General features: G+C 41.3%; 1 protein-coding gene across 1 annotated transcript in view; it reads right to left on the reverse strand.

Annotated features, from left to right (window-relative positions):
- The window catches only part of PPTC7 (protein phosphatase targeting COQ7), a 37,727-nt gene extending 20,655 nt beyond the window's left edge, over positions 1 to 17,072 (reverse strand). The window contains exon 1 of the mRNA XM_028528601.2: positions 16,540 to 17,072. Coding sequence (XP_028384402.1) covers positions 16,540 to 16,771 — 232 coding nt within the window. The 5' untranslated portion in view covers positions 16,772 to 17,072. The remainder of the gene's footprint in view (positions 1 to 16,539) is intronic.
- Positions 17,073 to 21,372: the final 4,300 nt, after the last annotated feature.

Consider the following 21,372-nt stretch of genomic DNA (forward strand, 5'->3'; position numbering starts at 1 on the left):
CAGGAATTGAACCTGCAAACTTTTGGTTTATGGGATGATGCTTCAACTAACTGAGCCACCTGGCCAGGGTCCACTCTATAGTTTAGAAAAATAATCCTGATAGCAGTGGAGAGAATGGGTAGGAGAGATAAGAGGTAGAGTCAGCTGCTACATGATTTTAGGTTAGGGGTATTGAGAAAAAGTAGAATACACAACCACTGGAAATATAAAGGATACCTGGGCTCAGTTACGAATAGACTTTGTATCATTAGGTTTCTGAATTTCAAGAATCAAGTATTGAATAGATGATTCTCCAATTAGGAAGAGGGTGGATATGCCTTCAGAAGACTCTGAATTCTTTCTCTAGTGCTCTGAGTTTCAGGTGCTGGCAGGGCATTTTTGAGGAAACGTTCTGTATAAAGTCAGGAATTACAGTGCCTACAGCAGGGAAGGCAATCAGGGCCAGATCTCTGATAAAGATCTGAAATTGACACAGGGGTGGAAGAGATGTTCAGGGAGAGTAGAGAGAGCAGTAAATTCTAGAAGTGAATTCAAGGACATCTTATCTTAGGAATGAGAGTTCCTGGCCCAAAAGCTCATTTGTGAACTGCATTCTTACTTGGCACATCAAATTACAGAAGCAGATATGATGACTGATTAAGTTTAAGGATCCAGTTTGTCAAAATGATACAGTTTCTTTCATGGAGATGTAAAGTACAGAATAGGAAATGGAGTAGCCAAAGAACTTATATGCATGACCCATGGACATGAACAGTGGCGGGGGGATACCTTGAGGGAGTGGGGGGCACTGGGTGGAGGGGAGCAAAACGGAAAAATCAGAACAACTGTAATAGCATAATCAATAAAATATAATTAAAAAGAAAAAAGAAAATTTCTTTAGAGGTGAACAGAGATGCAGCTGAAAGGTGGCCCGAGTTAACCGGAAAGGCTCTGAAAGCCCAGATAAAGAGTTTGCATTGAATAGAGAAGCTATTTCCTTTAATTTACTGTAATCATTTTATGTCTCCATTAACAACCTTCTGTCAGCATACAATCTAGTTTAAGTGTTTCCTTTGACCCAAAATCCAATTAAAACCATTATTAGATTAAGATAATGGTTACATATCTGAAATAGTTAAGCCAAAAGACCTAAAGGAAACTATAAAGCACAGAAGTTTCCTTTAGTTGTACCATTTATGTGGAAATGTCAGTTTTATGAAATAATCAGCCAGAAAATATTTATGATTTTTATATAATATCTTATGTTTTCCATGGACTTTTTTTTTTCAAAGCAAAAGCACCACCCCGAGTCTCTCCAGCACCGTGCCCCTTATCAGCCACCACTGCGAGGTCTCCATTCTTCTTACCCCCTCCCAACTACAGGGACCTTCCGATTGAAATGCAATTCATTACAAAGCCAACGCTTTCCAGAAGAAGGTGATGCCCAGACAGTAAATACTCAATTTCAATTTTATATAAGCATCAGTGAAGAAAGATTTGGCTGACATAATTTCAACTATTAAGCAGTACTCTAAGGTAACAGCTTTATTCCTGCATCTTTGATGATCTGGAAGCATTTTACATGGAGACTCACCCTCTAATGAAGAAAGACAGTTCTACAGGGATTGTTTTTCCATCAGTGAAACATCTATCTACTAGGATAGGTACTTGATGGTGAACTGAAACTCCAGAGGAGAAATTGAGTAAGAATCTGGTTGGATCACAAGAGTTGAATAATAAAAGGCACATGAGACTCTCTACTCAGAGGGATAAGAATCTGGTTTTACACTTTCTGCAGCAAGTGTTCCTCTAATGAGGCAGCTGGTCAAACAGTATTTATTGCAATGCCACAACTGGCTTCTTTTCAGATGCCCAGGATCTTCTTCAAATCTATAATCTAGTGTTCTTAAAGTCAACCTTATTTGTCTAGAGGCATCACAACATGAAGCTTTATAACTAGAGAAAAATGAGATCAGAGTGTAAAATCAATTTCTATCCAATGGAACGGATCACATTGTATCCAACATTTCTGAAGCCTCAACTATTTCACTCCCCTGTGATTCAGAACTGTGAAATGTATCTGCAAATAATTATCCCAAAGGGAACAAAAAGCAGGATTACTGAAAAAAATATACTCAACAGTTAAGTTATTCAGAAAAGTACCATTTGCTTTGACTAACAGTCCTTTCAGTCCTCTAGAGGTGAAAGTTGTGAATTATGATGTTCTTCCTGCTGTAACAAGCAAGTGATATTATTTCCTTTGCAAGAAGTTTCTCCAAAACCACCACTCTGCGTTAATCACAACGAAACCTACGTTTTCTCATTCTCCAGAGGCCAAGTCTATGTCAAAATCTCAAGATCTCAGCAGTACAGCTAACTCAAAGCTGAGGCAATGAATGTGAAAGGATGAAAAGGAAGAAAGGTTCAACTCTGTGATAAAATGTATGAAAATGAAACCCATAAGCAAAACTCAAATTCTGCTAAAACAAAACAAAACAAAACGCTGTCCAGGACAGTTAACAAAACTCAAATATGGGTTCAAAGCAGGAATAAACAGTCCATTTTATGATTTAGAATTAGAAACAAAATAGCTATTCCTTGCTAGCTCAGTAAACATGAAATTACTTAATAATTAATCAAGTTAAAATGCACATGCATACATACACACACTCATACCCACTGTACAGAATACTTCATTAACTAGGGATGGTAATTTCCAGACTATTCTTGGCAGTTGCCTTAACTTAAAAAGCACTGAAAATACTGTAAAGAGGATTAAGAAATGATAGTGTGCAAAGAAACCCAAAGTCAACCTTTTAAAAATAAAAGTATTCTTCTAACTTTAGCTCTTTTTAAAAAAAGATTTTATGTTATTTTTAGACAGGGGGAAGGAAGGAAGGGAGAAAGAGAGGGAGAGAAACATCAATGTGTGGTTGCCTCTCATACACCCCCTACTGGGGACTTGGCCTGCAACCCAGGCATATGCCCTGACTGGGAATCGAACCAGTGACTCTGTGGTTTGTAGAAAGGTGCTCAGTCCACTGAGCCACACCAGCCAGGGCTTTAGCTCTAACTTTAATGTTTAGAAGCTAAACTGTGCTCAACTGTGGCTTAGGGACCTTGGTTATCTTACAGACTTAGATATGAATCACTGCCTCCTTGCCACACAAATTGCGAAGTTGAAGGTGAAGTCACAGAAAAGGTCACTTCATTCCTTTGAGATGCAATGGCATCTTCCTGAAATGCTCAATGCTGTCAGCAATGCCTTTCTGGACAGGAGGAAGGAGCAGAAAAATCATCTGGGGGTCACACGTATGTAAAGTTATGAGCCAAGTGTGTTACAGAATTAGGGGCTCCTATTATCACTAAGGCTTGTTAGTTTCTAGATATTAGGAAATGTTATATAACACCTAATAATTCAACATTTCAATAAGAAAGTAATAGTAATTAAAGTCTAGCTATCTGATGGGTGCCTATTTGTATTGGCCCTTTAGATTAAGGCCCTTTAGAAAATTTTCCTGTTTCTAAGATTAGATCTAGAATTCTGGTCTTAAAGATTAACCTAATATTTGTAAAAATTAAACTGCATGTCCTTGACCTAACCCTGAAGAGGATGCTATTTACCCCCTGCTTTCTTCACCCCCTTTGTAAAAATAAGAGTTGGCCTTTACTAAAATACCACCCTCTGGAAGAGGTTAAGAGTCACATGTTGCCCTGGCTCAAAAGCTTCTTCTTTTTCAAATGAGAACACAATTTCTTTGAATAAGTCATTCAAGTATAGAACACTTAATTTCTGGACACTGATTATATTTTCCCCACATATTGTTTAATTAACTAATGATCTTTGAGTGGCAGGAAAAGTAATTTTTGTCCTTTTTATATTCCACTTTCCCACTTTATGGTAATGAGTACATATTACCTTCATGGAAGGGATGACAAAAACTATAAATCCAGTTAGAAATATATTTTATATTTACATTCAATAATAAAGTTATTCAACACATTTTATTGAACATTTCCTATGTGCAAGACATTGTGGCACAAGGCAGCTAAGAGATTTACATATAATAAAAGATTTCCTATACTCTGGTTTCTCTTCAGATAGTATAAATCGTTTGCCTTTTAAAAGATTTCCTGCCCACAGGAACTTAAAAATCAAGTGGCAGTGATTGTGGTAAGTGAAGGGGGTTTAGAGAGGTTCAAGATAAATGGCTATAATAAATATTCATCAATAAAAATAAAAGCAAAGATCAGATTACATCTAGCTGAAAGAATCAGAAAAGTATTGAAGGACAGAAACTCCTTCTGTCCCAGTACTGAGTTCTGGGGAAGAGGTTGAAGAGACAGGCATTTCCGGCGGTCGGCTGCGATTCTGACTAATATGGGTACAGTACAAACACAAGCAATAAAGGTGAGATTAGAGCTCTAAGAGCAGAGAAACCTGACCGCCAGGTAAATGCCTATTACACCACTGCCAGGAATTTCTCACCAGCAATCAGCCCAAACAATACACTGCATGAGTTAAGGCTTTTAGGAGGTCCCCAGAAGGAAAGGGCTGGCCTAAGGCCACCAAAGTCATTGTTGCCCACTGGCTAGTTCAACAAGGCTTAATGAGGCCTTCATTTGCTTTAATTAAGGGGCTCTGCTCAATTATTAGCCTAAGAATAGCTAATAACTAAGTAGCAGTCAGACTCAGCAAAGATCACCTCAGTAAAACAAAGTTTAAAATGATAATTTCTGACTTGAAAGGTAGTGTGTATACACTAGGCAAGGGCACAGCAGACAGACTTTGGAGTCAGATCTGGGTTCAAATTCTAGCTCCAGGACTAGGTGTCCTTGGGCAGCTCTCTAAGCGTCAGTGTTTTCACTCATAAATGGGACTAATAACATGGACATCACAAGGCTGGTGTGAGGAACAGGAATACTGTGTTAACAGTGCCTGCCACAGTGCTTGGCTGGCAACCAGTATGTAATAAATGAGGGTTACACCTGTCCTTAAGAAAGACCAAATAACAGCATGTAAACTAATCTAGCCCACAGCAATCAGGAAAAAAGTCTTTGACCAGTGTTTGTAGGCTGCAAGTTCTGCGATCACTGGTCTGTAGCGACAACCAAAAGACAATTCCCACTCACAGATAGTGTATAAAAGATACAAGCTATCCATTCACCTTTCCCAGTCACACATCCACCATCATTTAATATTACATTAAACATTGAACAGTACCATTTTTCAAGTGCTAAGAGACATATATATATATTTGCCTCCAGAAAAATACACAAGGACAAAACAATCCATCTGCACCCTGAAGAAAAAGAATTAGTTTTCCCAAAATTGATTCTGCAGTAACCTTATTTAATAAATATCTCTTAAGTGCCTGCTGCCCACTATGGTTTCGACTTAGAAATTTCTCGTTTTAAATGGGAAATCTTAAAACAACTAGTAATACATAAATGGGCCTAACCATTTCCTTAGGTCACTACAATAATCGCAGCATGACTTGCCTGTCTTTCTCCCTCTCTGTATGGTGGGACCCTTCGGGGCTGAGTTTCTTTCCCAAATGCTGGCCTGGTACCTGGCACAACAGCTCTCAATTCCCCCGGCGCATTGAGATTATTTGAGGAACCCAAGCCCCACCTCCTGAGTGAGAATGCCCAGAGAGGGCCTGGGGCTTTTTAGCAAAGACTGAACACCTAACTGCACAAACGATTCTAATGAGATTCACTGCCGGAACATTTCAGGACTTAGTGAAGGTCAGCTGGAGGCAGGCATCGGAAGAGCCAGGTGGTTCCGTCTCTAAAAGCCTCTAGCGTCAAGCAATTCCCCATTTTCCATTCCCAAACTTGATCTTTCTTTTGCATTTCCTAATCCGATTAATGGTTGTCCAACCCACCCACACCTCAAGGCTAGAAACTTCAAGCAAGCTTTCAGATGCAAACTCTCAAAATCAACTTCAGTTCCTCTTTTTCTTGGTCCTGTTGATTCTTTTTGTCTGCAGGCCAACTACTTTCCACTGCCCTAGTTAAAGCGTTTTCTAGCAAAGACTATTTCAGTAGTTCCCTAACAGGTCTTTTGCCTCCCATTACACCCTCTATCCGTATTTTTTTTTTTTTTTACAAGATTGCTGTCTCCATGTTACTCTTCTAGTCAAATATCTGCCATGTATATATAGCTACACTTACTTGTACATGTAAAAACATTCTCTAGAAGGATACATAAGAAATGGATAACATTGGTTCTTTGGGGAAAAGACTTTGCATCTAGAAGACTGGAGTGACAGAAAAACTTCACTGCGTACCCTTTAGAATTTTGAATACCTTTTGAATACCTTTTGAATTCTGTGCCATCTGAACATGCTGCCTCTTCAAAACAACCAAACTAAACCACAAACGACAAAGGCAAAAACATCTATATCTTTCTACCAAAAACCAAAACAACACCCAGCTCCTTAACATGGCAATAGTGACGTTCCACAATTTGGTTTCAATCTATTTCCTAACATCAATTCTCAAATTGATGCCCCCCCACCCCCAACCCACCAGCTCAAATTACTCTCTACCCCATAAACAGCTTTAGTTTGGGGAATCTTCTGTGCTGCTGCCGATCCCTCAATCTGGAGAGCCTGACAATTCTCCTCACTTGCCTCAATTTACCTATTTCTTAAGACCTGACTCACGCTTCTACAACACCCAATGTGTGTGTATTCTTTAATACTATTCCTACATATATGTACCTCCCCCATCAGACTATGAAACTTCAGGGCTGAAATCTGTTTTGTTCTTCGTCTTTACAGCACCTGTCGGGGACTAACAGGAAACAACCAGTAAACAATGAACTCAGTTGACTGAACTGAAAAGTTAGAATACCAGCACTCTGATACACCAACCAACCAGCATCGAGAACTGCAAAAAGAGAATGAATTCATTATCTCACTTCAGAGTAGCACAAGCTATTGTGCCCTGCCTGGGTGGAAGCTGGCTACAAGATGCTCCTCTCACAGTCAAAAGAAGGCTGGGTGACAAGAGCCTTGAAAAGCAGTCTGGAGATGACACAACTACCTACTTCCTTTGCCACTTACCGGCTGTAGGACACTGGCCAAAACACTTCTCTAAGCTTTAGCTTCCTCATTTGTGAAGTAAGGGGCAGGAGGACAAACTCTCTCAACAGCACCTTTTCCTAACATCTAAGATTCTGAGATTCAAAGTCACACTGCAAGAAAAGGGAGCCTGTTTTGACCATGAAGATGTAAAAGTTTTCCTCATTTAAGCCTATAACAGAAAGTCAAGCCAACTATTTTTCAATTTGAAATTCTGATAAAAGTTACAGATCAGTATTAACTGATTTCAGTGAATTCAAATGATCTGCAAATAAAGTAATTTTTATGCGTAGAATGTGTTCGCAAAACACAATAACCTTGTTATCCAAAGGCCACTGATTGATTCTTCGGCGAATTCAGAGTACACGAACAAGAAAAACAATGATAAGATGAAAGTTGCTGCGAAAGAACTGAGAGAAGCGGATTTTTTTTCAAACAATGCACACAGAAGACATTGCTGTTTAGATGGTCTCATTTCATAGAAACACTGATGACCATATTACTAATTAATGGTCAACCTAGATCTAGACCACAAACAATTTTTCTTACTCTTATGCAAATAGCTCAAATCTATTTTATTATTCAAACACACTGATGTGAAAACAGAAGCACTTTTTGTTTGCTTTTTTCGGCACAGCTAACCTTTTGCATCTACCTCAAATGACAGCACAAACTAATGCCGGTAAGCCAAAAAACTTGCTGGATAATGGCATCCTTGAAAGATTAAAATGTACAATCATAGTAGTACAAAAAGAAATTCCCTTTCTTTTCAAAATAGTCTATTAATGAGCAAAAGAAGAATCAGTGCAAAAATGTGGTGGAATTGGCCTGAGTCAAAATAGTCCTGCGTCCTTCAACAGAAAGCACTCTTTGTAGTAAGTCACTTTTGTGGTCTCTGGCAAAGTTTCTGCAGTCATTCTGTAGTCCTTGGGAGTCACACCAACAAGTCAATCAATTCTAGAACTGTTCACCAGCAACAAATTTATTCACCTCAAAAATAACTGTTTAAAGGTTCAATCCCTGCTTGGGGTGTATACAGGAGGCAACTGATAAATGTTTCTCCCTAATATCAATGTTTCTGTCTCTCAAATCAATAAACATATTGTTGAATAAGGATTTTAAACAATCTGTTTAAGGCCCTCACTGGTGCAGCTCAGTGGGCTGGGCATCATCCCACAAACCGAAAGGTCAATAGTTCGATTCCCAGTTAGGGTACATGCCTGGGTTGTGTGGCCAGGTCCGTCATGAATGAGAGGCAACCAATTGATGCTTCTCTCTCAAATCGATGTTTCTCTCCCTCTCTTTTCCTCTGTCTAAAAGATAAATAAAACCTTTAAAAAAACTGTATAAAAACCTCAGTAAATTTATATATTTACTGCCAAATGTGACAGACTGAAAATCAACAAGCTTATCAATGAGGGCAATTTCATAGCAATTAGAAAAGCATAAATTAGCATAACCTTTCGGAGCGACCTATGCAAATATTTCTGTCAGGGGCCTTGCAAATGTTCATAGCCTTTGACTCTCAGGAACTCCTCTTCAAGGAATTTACCCTAAAGAAATATTCACATGCAGATATATTTACTCTAGTGTTACTTATCACAGAAAATTGGAAACAATCTAAATAAAAATAGAGTACTGGTTAGATAAATTATGGACTATACTTACAGTGAAGCATGATGCAGTTATGCTTATCAGTATGGAAATATACTCCATTTACATTACATAAAATGACATCACAGAGCAGAATACATACTAACTCAATTTCATTTAATAAAGTGTATCATACAACTGTATATACATACAGGCTGAGGAAACCACACCATCTACAGCTGTTCCGAGTTACAGGTTTTTTTTTTTTTCTCAAAGATTTTATTTTATTTATTTTTAGAGAGAGGGGAAAGGAGGAAGAAAGAGAGGAAGAGAAACATCAATGTGTGGTTGCCTCTTGCAAACCCCTCTACTGGGGACCTGGCCCACAACCCTGGCATGTGCCCTGGGAACTAACCAGCGATCCTTTGGTTCACAAGCCAGTGCTCAATTCACTGAGCCACGCCGGCCAGGGCCAGGTGTTTTATACTGTGCTTTTCTGAACATGTGTTACTTTTTTACACACAAAACAAAACCATTTATTTAAAAGCAGTAGACATGGAAGCAGGAAACTTAGCTTCAAGTATCTGCTATGATACTAGCTGTACTGACTTTATTGATGAGTCAGTTTTATAGATGTGTATAGAAACAGACACGGATTAAGTGGAGATAAGAGCAGTTATTTCATAGTTAAAAGAATAAATAAGAGCCCTGACCCAGTGTGGCTCAGTTGGTTGGGTGTCCTCCTGTAAACCCTTGAAAGGTGGCTAGTTGGATTCCAGGTTGGGGCACATGGCTGGGTTGCAGGCTCCATCCATGACTAGAGCACATGTGAGAGGGGACTGATTAATGTTTCTCTTGTACATCAATGTTTCTCCTTCTTTCTCCCTCCCCCTCTCTCAAAAAATAAATAAAATAGTTTTTAAAAAATAGAAGATTAAATAAGGTAAAACATAAAAATGCGTCATAAAATCTAAAGCACTATATTAAAGCACTGATAAGATGAAGCATATTTTGTGTTAGATATTGAATAAGTGCTTAGGAGAAACAGAGTGAAGTCCTTCCCTCTTTAAGAAAAGCTTCTGAATCAATGAATGCATGAATAAGTGGAACAGCAAATAGATGCTTCTCTCAAAATAAATCAATAATTTTTTTAAAATTAAAGAAAAGTGTCTGTTGGGTCCCAATCCACACAAAATCCTGTTTGGGATTTTATTCCAAAGCATTTAGCATCTTTTCTTTTTTTAATTAAAAAAAAAATGTTTTTAATCCTCACCCCAGTACATATTCATTGATTTTAGAAAGGAGGAGAAGGGTGGGAGGGAGGAAGTGAGAGAGACAGGGAAACATCCATGATAGAGACGAATATCAATGAGAGAGAAATATCAATCGTTTGTCTCCTATACGTGTCCTAACCGGGATTGGAACCCGCAACCTTCCAGCACATGGGACAGCATTCCAAACAACTGAACTACCTGGCCAGGGATCTTTCTTAAATTTTTAAATTAAATTGGAAGAGCTGTGCCTTTTGCCGACTCAAGCTTAAATGAGTGTTTTTTAACAGCCCCATACCCTCTGCAGTGGGTCAGCTTTTGCAAAAACTTTTGATTTATGATGCAATTCTTTGAATTGTGTGAATTGTTTAATAACAAGAAACAAATGATTTTGGATCTCAGGGAGATAGAAAACTATCGGATTTTTAAAAATATTCAACAACTCCCAAACAAGACAGATCACTAAATTTTATTACTAATGATATTTATGTATATATATATACATACATACATACATACAATAAATTCAGGGTACCAATTCTTAAAATGACACCAAAAGTTAACACTAACTTTGAATGGGAAAATCACAAGGCACACCATTTTTCAACTGGCTAGAATTTCTGGTTTGAAATGTCAAATTCATTTGGAAAGAAAATACTCTTATTTTTCCAAAGCATTTTCCTGAAAATGCTGAACCTAAAGCCCCAGATGAAGCCTCTCTAAAAAACATTTGACCTATGTAAAGTGAATTTGACATTTAGCTTGAATTTGACATAAGCACTTATTCAAAGGACACAGCTGTAGGTCAAATACTCCGACCTGATGTAGTGCCTCTTGAGTCACACAGGAGTACAAACTCCAGTTGGACATGGTGCAACCATTCAGGTTATGTATTGCCCAGTTTCAAAAAGCAGTGCTAAAGTTCAGGGAACAGCCTCCTCCCTGCCAAGTCCCCTCCACCAAAAATGGGGTCCCACCACAACCAGCTAACATCTGCTTCCTTCCTTCTGCTATAATTTATACCCTTTTTACAAAAAACGTATTTTCTGAAAAGAAAAAAAAATTCATGCTTTTAAAATTTAACTACTTGCTCTACAAAAAAGACCTAGAATCTTTTAAGAATATATTAACACACTGAGAGAGAAGCTGGAATTTAAGAACATTTAAAACTAAGTTTGAGAATCTCTAAAGATTATGAACAAAAACAAAATAATATTGAATGTAAACTGTAACTGAAAAAATTTTTAAAAAAGAAAATTTGCAAAGGGAATAAATCTCATTCATAGTATGATTTCTTTTTAAAAATGTGAGCAAAGGAAAAATGGCTCTGATAGTATAACAAATGATGAAAATGACTTTAAAAACAATGTGCCTTATAAGAATCTATGAAAAGTACAATATATCTATATAGTACAATGAGAAAAATATCAGGGAGCGGAAGTTTAAAAAATAAACAGCAAGATTCCACTATCAATCAACTCTGTAAACTTACTTATTACAGAATGACAAAACAATCAGAAAAGTCAGACAGCAACTAGTAGCACTTTTTTTTTGAGCCAGTAGGTTCTTATACCCGGCTGTCTCTATGAATCCTAGAAGGCTCTTTTGATAAACCCATAATTCTCACATGGAAACTGAGTTGGTGGTGGGGTCGTGGTGGAGGTAGAAGGATTGAGCAAAAAAGAGAAAGAGAAAAAATTCATGGACACAGATAATAGTGCGGTGACTGTAGGAGGGTGGGGAGTGACTGCAGGGGGGGGATGATAAATGGCGATGGAGGAGAGTTGTCTGGGGGTGATGAACTTACTATACAGTGTACAGATGATGTGTTGTAGAATTGTGCACCTGAAACCAGTAGACTTTTGTTAACTGGTGTGTCACCCCAATACATTCAATAAAAAGGAAAAAATAAAATAAAAAAATAAGTACTGCCAATCTTAGAATTTACATAACTGATTGTTGCCAGTTGAAAAAGATTTCCCTTGTATAAAATAATTACATTAGAACTATAAAAATGTATTTAAAACTATATTCCTCATAAAGCTAGTTACAATATTACTGGAAAATTCCATTTGTAAGAATACACCCAAGAGAATGGAAAATATATGTTCACATAAAAGCCTGTACAGGAATGTGTCATAGTAGCACCAGTCACAACAGCCAAAAAGTGAAAACTACCCAACATCCCTTAATAAACAAATGAATAGAAGGTGGTATATCCATACAATGCAATCATATAGAGATATGAAGTACTGATACATACTACAACGTGGGTGGAACCTTTAAAATATACTAAGTGAAAAAAGCCAGACACAATACATCAGATATGGTATGATTCCACTTATGTGAAATGTCCAAACAGGCAAATCTACAGAATCAGACTCTACTTTCTGTTGCCAGGGATTGAGAAACGGGAGATTTGGGAATGACTTCTAATGGGTAGGGAGTTTCTTTTGGGATGATGACTATGTTTTGAAACTAGTTAAAATGGTTGTGGTTGTGCAACCTTGTGAATATACTAAATGACACCGATTTTTTTCACTTTGAAAGATGAGTGACATGGTAGGTGAATTATGTATCTTAATTCAATAAGACTGAAATCTAGCTGAGGGAAATTCCAAAGAGGACTTCTGAAAAGGCTGAAGTTAGTGCTCATACACACTCTGCCATGGTGACTAGTTTGTTAAAAGGACAACTCACTTTCAGATTTAGAAGTTCTACCTAACGCATTGAAATTATCAGGGCTGTTGGAAAACACCAAATTCTACCTCATTTATTCACTTCCTAAATCAAATTTTGACCTTGACATTGTTCATGTAATCCTTATACCTTACAACAACTACTTTTAAGACTGAAGTTACTCACAAAAACACTTGACCACAATCCTGGCAACCATCAAAATCAGATCTGAAGGCTAGAATATGAAATTGTTTTCATTTTTTTCAAGGTTGCAAGTTATCAAGCTTAAATAAATATTCCACAGTTTTATAAGAATTACTTTACAACTCAATATTAACATGGCATTGACCATGCTGCCATTTTTTAAAGAAGTGATTTTGGCAAACTGTGGTTTAGTATGCAGGAGCTTTGTTGCATTTTAATTATGAGTCACAGAGTGAATAAAGAAATTATAAACACACACACACACACACACACACACACACCCTTAAGTGGGAAAAGCGTTAGAAGGACAAATAGTACCAGAAGACAGAGGGGTTTTGAATTCACCTACCCTGTCAAGAAAACTTAACCAGTGTTACAACGGAAAGGACTGGAATAGCAGTCTTGGTGCTAGTCCTAGTTCTGCCATTAGCTAGTGCAGTAACCTTAGCAATGTCACCTGACCCTCTGTAGGCCTCTGTTTTCTCCTCAGTAAAATGAAAGAACTGGACTCCAAGGTTACTGAGTCTTACAACTCTCAACAGGCTTTGATTCTACTGTTAAGTAGCTTAGGGCTGTAGGAGGCCTAGTAATGACACACCATGCAGCTCTGGTATTTCTGTGGACTTGGGCATCCATACCTACAGAGTAAGAGAACTACTAACCACACGGAAGAAGGAAAGAGAAATAAATGCACATAGTTCCTGCTGGTTCTGGTTCACTCCTGTTGGACCTAATAAAGAGAAAGCACTTTGGCCAGTTTTCCAGGGGATAGGAGTGGTTCCCATGTCTCACCACACCCATCACAGTTGGTTTTTCCTAAAAGAAATCCAGTAGGAACTCTACAAAAATGCTGTCAAGGACTAAGTGCTTTTAGTCACTGCATGACCAACGGGACAGATCAATTCTAAATTAAAGAAATAAAACAGCTTTCTCTAATACAGAAATCAACAGCTTTCATTCCACAGTCAAGTAGCCCTAGATGACCAGTGAGTTCCACAGACACTTAGCAATAAACAATGTCAACCCAAAGAAAATGAATTATCTATAGAACTAGAAGGTTGAAAACACTGTTTCAACATATTATTATTCAACATAACCTTTTGAATAAAGGTTACAATTCTAACTTCCAGAGTAAAAAAAAGCAGTATTAAAAACTCGCTGAGACTTGCCCTGGCTGGTGTGGCTCAGGGTACTGAGTGCTGACCTGCAAACCAAAGGGTTGCAGGTTCGATTCCCAGTCAGGGCATATGCCTGGGTTGCAGGCCAGGTCCCCAGTAGGGGGTGCGCGGGAGGCAACCACACATTGATGTTTCTCTCCATTTTTTTCTCCCTCCCTTCCTCTGTCTAAAAATAAATACATAAAATCTTTAAAAAAGAACCTCGCTGAGACTCATAACCTCTTTCATAGCCCGAGATAATCAGACCTGTGATGACAGTAGTCACCATCACACGTTCTGGTTTGTGGAAGCCAAAGATCAAATGAGGCCAACTCAGAAGTTGTTTCAGGTGGCTTCCAAGATGGCCTCCCAGAAGAGCTCCTCCAAAACAACAGGACAGTCCTACAGAACCTGTCTCCCCCTGATTTACACACACACACACACACTAAAAATGGCCCTGCCAAATATGGCCCAAGATGCCTGGCAGCACGCCTTTCAGGAGCGGTACAGAGCTGTGGTTCTTAACCTGCTCCCTATGCAAGGGCCTCTCGACCGCACATGGATGGGCTTCGTGGGGTCAGTGAAGTCCCTGAATGGGCCCTTGGGTACTCGAAAATTCTTAGAGCCCATGAACCAGGGAAAGCTATGAGCCACTAGTTTGTAGCCAGATATAAAACAGAAGAAACCTACTGGAGGTGCTCATATGAATAAGACAGGAAGTGATGCCTGTTATTCGAGGTGCAAAATAACAAAGGGCGCTCTCATTTCAAATCAAAAGAAAACAACAAAAAAAATATGATCTGATGGTCAGAAGTCTTTAAGAGCCAGAGAGTCCACTCCCTTCATCCTCTAGTCAAGACGAGGAAAATGAGCTGAGGGAGTCTTGCCCAAAACCACAGATCACAGGGCTCCTATGCTGCAAAGCTGACCACCAAACCAGGCCCAGTTTCCGTCAGGGTGGAATGTTTATACTTTTTTTTTCTGAATGACTTTGACCAAAATTTCACAAATCTTTCTTAAAAGCCAGCACACAGCAGATTTATGAGGGGGAACTTAGTGGCTCTCGATCCCCTATCCTATTGCACTATGACTGCAATTTGAAAACACAGCACAGGTTACAAACTCACTGAGTGAAGTGCTTCCAAATGGAATGGAAAAGGCGGCCACTGACAGCCCTTTTAAAAAGACACCGTGTCAGGGTCAAACTGACTTCAGATTTGTAGGATTTCAATCTGCAAGCTCCTCGACCTTCCAAGGAGTCTGTGTTTATCTTTCTCTTTTGAAGTTAACATCAAGAGTGTTGCCTAGAACAATGACATTTAAAAAAAAAAGTGTTGCCTAAACATTAAATGAATGTTCCAACCCAGGTAATGGGACCATTCCTAAATTAAACCAGGAACCACCTTTCCAGTTCCACGTCCACAAACATTACATGTAGTAGAGGCAAAGATAATAGGCACTTACTCTGACATCAAATTAAAAAGTAATTATTGTCATAAAAAGTTACAGTACCATTTGTTTCACTGCCAAACTTTGTTTCAGTACATGAAATTTAAAGGAACCAAAAACTCAGTGTCACCTGAGAAGTGAAACCAAAATGACATGTGAATCCAAGTTCAATGACAGCACGTCCTTCAACTTCAAAGTGCTTTATTAAAAGAGACTTAATGGCATACGATTCTGTATTGTATATACGTCGTCTCTGAAGACGTACATTATGGGAAAGTTTGTGACTTATATTTAGCCCTTTCTGCAGGCTCCCATCCTACGCTCCCACTCCCAGGGGCGGAACTGGAATAGGCCCTGGGAAGCACCTGTGGCCTGAAAGTCTTGAACCAATTCTCAAGGCTTCCTTGGCTGCAGTCGAGAAGATCTGACCATTCCATTTTGGGTCAAGGAGACTCTCTCCTACCCCAGGTGACCTCGAGTGGGCCAAGATCAGTTTCGGGATAATATACACTTGCGAGCGTTTCTGCACCAGGCCCGGGGCCCCCACTGTGCGACTCAGGAAGGAAAAGGATGGAGATCTGGTCACAATCGCGGCGGCGAAAGAATGCCGCTGGGCTGTCTGCTGGGGATCCTGCAGCCCCCGGCCGGGCTGTGGCGCCGGGAACACGCGAAGAAGCAGGGATCCCCGGGACACGCAGAGGGAGGAGGAAGGGAACAAGAGCGAGGTTGGGAGCCTGCAGGTGTCGTGGGACGGGGAGGGGGGGGGGCGGGGGACGGAACGAGGTCGCCCGGGGCTGACACGGCCGAGTGACTAAGAGTGCGGCTCTGAACTTGAACCGGTCACCTTCTCAGGCTGTGTGACCTTGAGCACGTGGCTTGACCGCTCTGCGCCTCAGTTTCCTCATCTCTAAAATGGGGGCTGGCCAAGCGGAAAACGAACCTCGGAGCGCTTGGCACGGCGCCGGGCACATAGTAAGAGCTCCCTGCGTGCGCGCTACTATTGGCTCTCGGGCTCCTCTCGCTGCCCGAAGAAAAGGGGGAAGCCCCGAGCAGGGGAGTCCCGAAGAGGCGGGTCCCGGGCTGGGGTGGGAGACCCCCGGCCGCCGCACTCACCGAGTACGTCCGCGGAACGGTGCCGGGCCACGAAGCACGCGTCGTCCCCGTAGCACGCACCCTTCTTGAGGAGGCCCTTACGGAAGTCCTTGCCGAAGCCGCAGCCGGCCGTCACCAGCCCGTAGTCGCCGCCGCCGGCGCCGCCGCCGCCTCCGGCCCTGGGGTCGGTCTGCGAGAGGCCGCCGAGCACGGCGCGGGCCACAAGCCGCCCGTACGAAAGGACAGAGAACATCGCCGCCGCCGCCCCCCCGAGGAGGCGCGGGGCACGGGGAGCAGGAGGACGCGGAGGCCCGGAGCCGGCTCTCTCCTCAGCCGCAGCAGCGCCGCCGCTGGGGCGCTCCTCAGGGCGGCGCGCGGTCGCTGCCGCCGCCCCTACCCGACGCGCGGGGCCTCGCACACGCTCCGCCGCTCGCACCGGAGCCAGAGCGAGGTCAAAGCCAGTGGCACCTCCGCCTCAGCCCGAGTGGGGTCCCGGCTGCAGCCACCGCTGCCGCCGCCATCTTCCGCTCCACTAGCGTGTTCCGGGCCGCGCAGGGAGCACCGCCCCCTCCTCAGCCACGCCCCTACCCCCGCCCACTATTCACGGCTTAGGCCTAAGCCCCGCCCCCTAGGCTCGGTGCCCTATGCTGTCACCCAGGTTGAGTGTGCGCAGAGGGAGTAAGCGCAATGTCTCCTGGGAGTTGTAGTCGCTTTTTACTTGACTGCCTGGTATCTAGGACTTAAGAGGATTCCTCAGACTTGGGACTGAAGTTAGTGAGAATTAAGGTGGCTGTTTGAAAATTTTCTGCCTTTTCAACCATATCTTTTAAAGGTTCTTATTTCAAGTAACGCCACCATTCCTTTAAAGAAAAACCTGAAAGAAGCTAAGATCGGGTCAGGTAGTATTTTTCGGTAGTATGTAAATTAAGAAACTGAAGTACACAGATCTAAAGACACCTCCAAAACGTATATATTGGAAGGGTTTAGGGGCGACAATCGGGAAAGAAGAGCCGTTTTGCATAGTATTTGGGAAAATTTGAGAAACTGTTATACGTTCCTATCAGAATAGGGGAGGTGAATGGGGAGCGTAGTGATGGAGATTCAGGCAAGGCCACTGCAGATATGTCATACAGAAGTGTTTCAGACTTTGTAAATGGTTCTGCCAAGTTGAGAATAAAAAATTCCAGGCCCCAGATTTCTTTGCAAATGTTGTAATTTTCTGAGGATCCACCTGCAGGTCTCCCAGCCTCCAGTTTAGGTGCCCAGAGAGGCCATGCAGCACCAAAGACTTGCAAAGATGACACCCTTTCCTCTCTCCTTCCACGGCTACCAGCTCTTCTTGTCAAAAGACAGTCCTTGGCAAGAAAGATAGCTCTGCTACTTTTTTTTTTAAGCTCAGCCCACCCCTAACAAAGACATCACAGTAGCCTTTTCCAGATTTTGGCTATTTTTTAAAACATTTTTCTGAAATTGTTTAAGTTGAATAATCACTAAATTTAATGGGGAGTGTGTAATCTAGCGGGGCAGATTGGCTCACCAGGTGTGTGTAACATGTTTGTATGTGTGTATAACTGTACATTCATATTACATACCATGCCTGGTGGTGGACGTAACCTAGCATTTGCACACCTTTCCAGCCCATTTGGCCATGTCCCCTTCACTCATGGCTCTAGCCATGCTCACGACTTCCTTGGGGCCTTTGTTCTTTTTGTTCTTGCTCTTCCTTCGAACCCCTAGAATGTAATTCCATCATCTGGACATTTGGGCACACAGTAAATACACAGTTAAGTGAATGAAAGAATGAATATTTCATAAGATCCTAAGCTCCCCAAGGGCAAGGATCACTTGCCCTTGTATGGTTAGAATCTAATGCAGTCCCTGGCATGCAGTAGGGGAATCCATAAATGTCTGTTGAATAAAAGAAGGAGTAATTGAATAAGAACCATAAATAATATAAAAAGTAACGTGTGTAATAAAGGAATGATTGAATGGGGTTCACAAATTTAAAAAAATGAGATTTGACGCAACTGATCAAAATAGGAATAATTTTTAGGTTTATTGAAATATAAATACATATCACCCAGAAGCACTGGTTCCTTTCCAGGTCACTTTTGATAGACCTGGAGTTACTTCTGTGATTCCCAACTTATTCTTTAAATTATTCTTTTATTATACCTTTCTTAACACATCTAAAGTCCTGCCAACCATTCACTTAAAGCACATTATTCTGTTACCTTAATAACTATCATTATTAAACACTTTTGCAATTTACAATGTGCCAAGTACTCTATACGTTTATGTCTGTAAGGGTTTTTATCAAATTGGATGAATAAGTCATTTCACATAGTAAGTGGCATCTTGTCAACTGTGTAGACCAAAAAAAGTTCAATTGCTGGATAGAAAATATAGTGATCCCAAGTATGTAATCACACCTTGCTATTTCTTACGGCCCACAAGAATTGGAGAGCGCCCAGAAGAGGGGGTGGAGCCTTGCAGATCCTCTACTTGGCATTTATGTCTGTGCCAGCTGTGCTAAAGTTTATTCTTCCAAGTACACACACCACTATCAAATCCCAGCCAGGCTGTCAGGTAATTCTACCCCAAGGACAAACTTTTTAAAATAGCGTGTCAACCTCTATCCCTTACCTCATCATCAGACTCCTTCTGACTGTCCCTGCCTTTCATTTTAGGAACATATATTATTAATTTCTGTGTTACTCACGAGAACCGGTTGGATGAGATGAGCAGGAACATAAGATGTGACTCTGAAGCTGGTCACCTCTGCTCTGATGGGACTGCTGTTTTAACCGTTAAGTGATATGGGTGCCTTGAATTTCTTGCAAATGAGTTTCCTGCAAATGAGTTTGCTCACCGAAGCACAATGGGAACGGAATCCTTTCTGAAAGCTCTGTTGCACTTTTTGGAAAGGAGAGGAGACAGGGCCTCAGGTTCCCTTGAATCATTTATTCTAGAGCCAGCTTTGAAGTTTCACCAGCGTGGGGAAGCCAGGCGAGGGCACTTGGGAAAAAAATCATCTTTTCCAGTCCTCTGCCAGGAGCAACATTCACTCCTGACATTTTGCTAGACATAAAAAGCCCTACTAGTTTTCCCCCTTAACAAAGTTACATTCTTAACACTTCAAGGATTCCTGGGAGGTCAGTTGTCACTCTCAGTGGCAAAGAAGTGTTGAAAATACCATCTGAGCTCCCAGGGCACCTCTGTGACATTAGGAAAGAGCTTTGCGCTGGAGTTACCCGCAGGTCCTAAAAAAAGCGAGAAAAAAAAAAGGTATGAATTCCCTAGTGTGATTTTCTGCCAGACTGGCACACTGAACTCTTCTGATTTCTATTAGCTAGCCTATTCAAAAGGAGAACTAATTAGTTTATGGCAAGATTTCTCAACCTTAGTATTACTGACATTTTAGGTCAGAGAATGCTTTGTTGCAGGGGGGCGGGGGGCTGTCCCGTGCATTGGAAGGGGCTTAGCAACATCCCTGACTTCTACCCACTACATGCCAGTGACATGCCTCCCTTCCCGGTTGGGACAACCAAAAAATGTCTCAGATATTGCCAAAAGTCCCCTAGGGGACAAAACCGCCCCGGTTAGAATTGCTGGGTCATACAAACGCCATACAGATGAACAGATACGTGGCAGGGCCCTTGTTATGTCTGAGGCTTTTGGCTGAGGACACAAAGGCGGTTGGTACCTTCACGGGCATCACCGTGTAGTAGGAGGGTTAAAATTAAGTAACTACATAGAGACTATAAGCACCATGGATTGAAGTAAAGGAGCATGGGGAGGAGAATGGGGCCATGGGGGCCAGAGAACACAAGGCCCCTGGTGGAGAGGTGACATGTGTGAGAGATCTGAAAGGACAGAGGGCTGTGGAGGGAGTAGAGCCATCCCAAGAGGACCACATGGAAACTCAGCGGAAGCAGGATGCTCGGAAGAGAGCAAGGAGCCTAGCGCAGCTCAGCCTTAGGGTGCAAATTAGGAATAATGAGAAATGGGGCTAGGAAAACAGTTTAGAAACTGTTAGTCCATAACAAGGAGTGAAGTACTGATATATGCCCGGACATCGATGAACCCTGAAAACATTGGGCTACATTAAAGAAAACAGTCCCCAGAGACCATATGTTGTATGATGCGATTTATATGAAACACCCAGAACAGGCAAACCTGTGGAGACAGAAAGCAGATTAGTGGTTGCCGGGGACTGGGGGGAGGGGGGAGGGGACGTGACTAATAATGGGTGTGGGGTTTCTTTTCGGGGTAGTGACGATGTTCTGGAATTCAATAGTGGTGGTGGGTGCACAACTTTATAAATATACTAAAAAACACTGAACTGGACACTTTAAAAGGGTGAATGCTGTGGTATGTGAATTACATCTTAAAAAACAGTTTAGGGCCCATTGCAGAGGGCCTTATATGCTAAGCAGAGGATATTTAATGCTGAAGTCACTGAGGGACAGTCACCAAAAGCTTTTACTATGCCAGTAAGAATGATAATAAATAATATTATAAAATATAAAATAATTAAAAATAAAGTAATAATAATAATAGTGATAATGAGAACAACAATGAGAGTGAGAATGACAGATACCACAGACTGAGGCCTCAGCACATGCTTTGTGTTACCATCTGCTCCGACCCCCTGTTTAAACACACGACCACCCAATAGTCTCATTGCGTTTTTCCTCACAGCATCCTGGACTTGCTTCTTTAGTTTGTTGTTTGGTGTTTCCCTGAGCAAAATGTAAGTTCCCCGAGAGCAGAGGGTTTTGTCTGTTTTATTCCCCACTTCACCTCAAGTGTCCAGAACAGTGCCCGGTATAGAATTAGTGCTAAACCAAC

Source organism: Phyllostomus discolor, chromosome 13 (genome assembly GCF_004126475.2).
Source record: "Phyllostomus discolor isolate MPI-MPIP mPhyDis1 chromosome 13, mPhyDis1.pri.v3, whole genome shotgun sequence".
In the NCBI taxonomy this organism is placed as follows: Eukaryota; Metazoa; Chordata; class Mammalia; order Chiroptera; family Phyllostomidae; genus Phyllostomus; species Phyllostomus discolor.